Raw genomic sequence first — 2,550 nt, 5'->3', positions numbered from 1 at the left:
CACTGGGGAGGTAGAAGCAGGTGGATCTCTGTGAGTTCAGGGCCAGCCTGGTCTCAGAACTATGCTGTTCAGGTAAAAAGAAATCTCAGACAGGTGTGGCAGCTCTCACACAAGGCAGCATGAGGCAGAACTATCGTTGACAGTTGGAGGCCATTTTGGGCAAATCAATGAGTGCCAGCTAACCTTTGGTGGATGGTGAAATCCCGTCTCAAAAAATTCAAATGCTAGATAAATAGAAGAAAAATTAACAGCTCACTATTACTGTACTGGGTCAACAGATGAATTATTTATGTTTGTTTGTTTATGTTTTTCAAGGAACAGATTCTCAGCTGGGTGGTGGTTGCACATGCCTTTAATCCCAGCACTCAGGAGACAGAGGCAGGCAGATCTCTGTGAGTCTGAAGCAAGCATGGTCTACAAGAGCTAGTTCTAGGAGAGGCACCAAAGCTACACAAAAATGCCATCTCAGGGGGAAAAAGAAAGGAAAGAAAGGAAGGAAGGAAGGAAGGAAGGAAGGAAGAAAGAAAGAAAGAAAGAAAGAAAGAAAGAAAGAAAGAAAGGAAGAAAGAGACAGATTCTCTGTGTAGCCCTTGCTGTCCTGGAACTCACTCTATAGACCAGGCTGGCCCTGCACTTGGAGATCTGCCTGGTTCTTCTGCCTTTGAAGGGATGGGATTGAAGGTGTGTACCACTTCTGCCTGGCTTTAATGAATAAGTTAATCATAGTCACAGTCTAAGTTTTTTTCCTGTGCTTGTATCTGATCCTATACCATCTAAATCCCAAAGGATGTAAGAAGATTAGACTCAGGTGTAGAATCAAATTACTGACTTATTCTGGGAGGGTGTGACTACAATGGGGTGGGGTCAGTGGAAAGGGCTATAAAGAGTCAGAGCAGCCAGAGAAGCCCTCAGAGTCTGAGAGGAGCCACAACGTTTCCCTGCCTGCATTTGGAGGCCTCTCACCAGTGTCCAACTCAGGATCATTATTCCTGAAAACCAGTCATGATGGGAGACCGAGCCCCACCAACACTCCAGCAGCTAGCAAGAGAGAGCCTACTGAAGGAGGAGGCCTTGGCCATTTCTGCTGCTGTGGTGGGCCTGCCCCGGTTGCTGTTCCCAGCAACATTTGAGGGGGCCTTCAGGAACAACCAGACCAACTTCCTGAGGGCCATGGTACCTGCCTGGCCATTCACATGTACTTGTGGCAATGGGCCCAGCAGAGAAAAGGTTCTGTTCATTTATGCTGTCGAAAGCTTGAGATTTTGGAATCATATTATTTGTCCGATGCCTTTGACATCTTGCGGTTGGTAGATCTCCAGTGTATATGTGAGCTGAAGGTAAGAAATTTATGGATAGAAGACATGGTTCCTTTTGGACCATACCTGGGACAGATGAGAAACCTTCACACACTCATGCTGGAACGCTTCATGAATACTTTCAGGATCATTGAGACTGAAGAGCTGGAAAAGGACGTGATGAACACATTGTTCTCACAGTTACCCAAATGGCACTGCCTCCAGCATCTCTACGTAGATGATATTTATGTTATGGTTGGCAGCCTAGCAGAGTGGCTCGGGTGCCTGAAGAAGCCCCTGGAGACCCTGTCCATCACTTTCTGTCACCTCATACAGAGAGACCTGGATTACCTGCCCCAGTGCCTGAACCTTTCTGGGCTCAAGCATCTCTGCCTAAGTCAGATGATTCTCGAAGAGGGATTGAAACCACTTGGAAAGCTCCTTGAGGGAGTCAAAGACACCTTGCAAACTCTGGATTTGGAGAAATGTTGGCTGGAGGATTCTGCATTTAGTGCTTTTGTGCCTGCCCTGAGCCAATGCTCCCAGCTCCTCAGGATCAATTTTTTCAGTAATAAACTGTCTCTGCCCCTCCTGAGGTGACTCCTTCACCACACAGCCAAACTGCACAAGCTAATGGAGGAGCTATACCCTGTCCCTCTGGAGTGCTATGACGATAGAGGCCTAGTGTTTCGAGAGACATTTGACAAAATATGTTCTGAGCTTCTGGATATACTCAGGTGTGAAAGACAGCCCAAGGCAGTCAGGTTTGTGTCCACCATCTGCCCTACATGTTATCAGTGCTTTGTCTACGGCCTGGACAGCGGACATCATTGCCTTTGCGGGTCATAAATTGGAGAAGGTTGCTGCTTGCTCCCAAGATTAAAAAAAATATTCAGATTTTGGGCCAGAGTGATGGCTCAGTGTTTACAAAACAGGCTTGTTCTTGCAGAGGATCCAGGTTTGATTCCCAGCACCCATGTGGGGCCCTTCATATTCTGTGATTCCAGTTCCAGAGGATCCAGTGCCTCTGGCCTCTATGGGCACCCAAACTCTCTCTCTCTCTCTCTCTCTCTCTCTCTCTCTCTCTCTCTCTCTCTCTCACACACACACACACACACACACAGACACATAATTAAAAATAAAGTAAACCTTTTAAAAAACCAAATAGTTTTCAGTCAGAAGCTTTTTTTTAAAAAAAGATTTTATTCTGTGGTGTGTTTGCGTGTGCACACAGTATTCTAGGCCTGAGGAAAAC

The 2,550-nt window shown here is 46.4% G+C and overlaps 1 protein-coding gene across 1 annotated transcript; it reads left to right on the top strand.

Annotated features, from left to right (window-relative positions):
• Nucleotides 1–1,193: 1,193 nt before the first annotated feature.
• On the top strand, nucleotides 1,194–2,144 carry LOC119802951 (oogenesin-1-like). Its single transcript, XM_038314157.1, is given in 1 exon segment — nucleotides 1,194–2,144. A coding segment is annotated over 1 exon segment (951 nt).
• Nucleotides 2,145–2,550: the final 406 nt, after the last annotated feature.

Source organism: Arvicola amphibius, chromosome 12 (genome assembly GCF_903992535.2).
Source record: "Arvicola amphibius chromosome 12, mArvAmp1.2, whole genome shotgun sequence".
NCBI classification, from domain to species: Eukaryota; Metazoa; Chordata; class Mammalia; order Rodentia; family Cricetidae; genus Arvicola; species Arvicola amphibius.
Note: the sequence above shows the minus strand (reverse complement) of the source record. Positions and strands in the feature narration are given on the sequence as shown.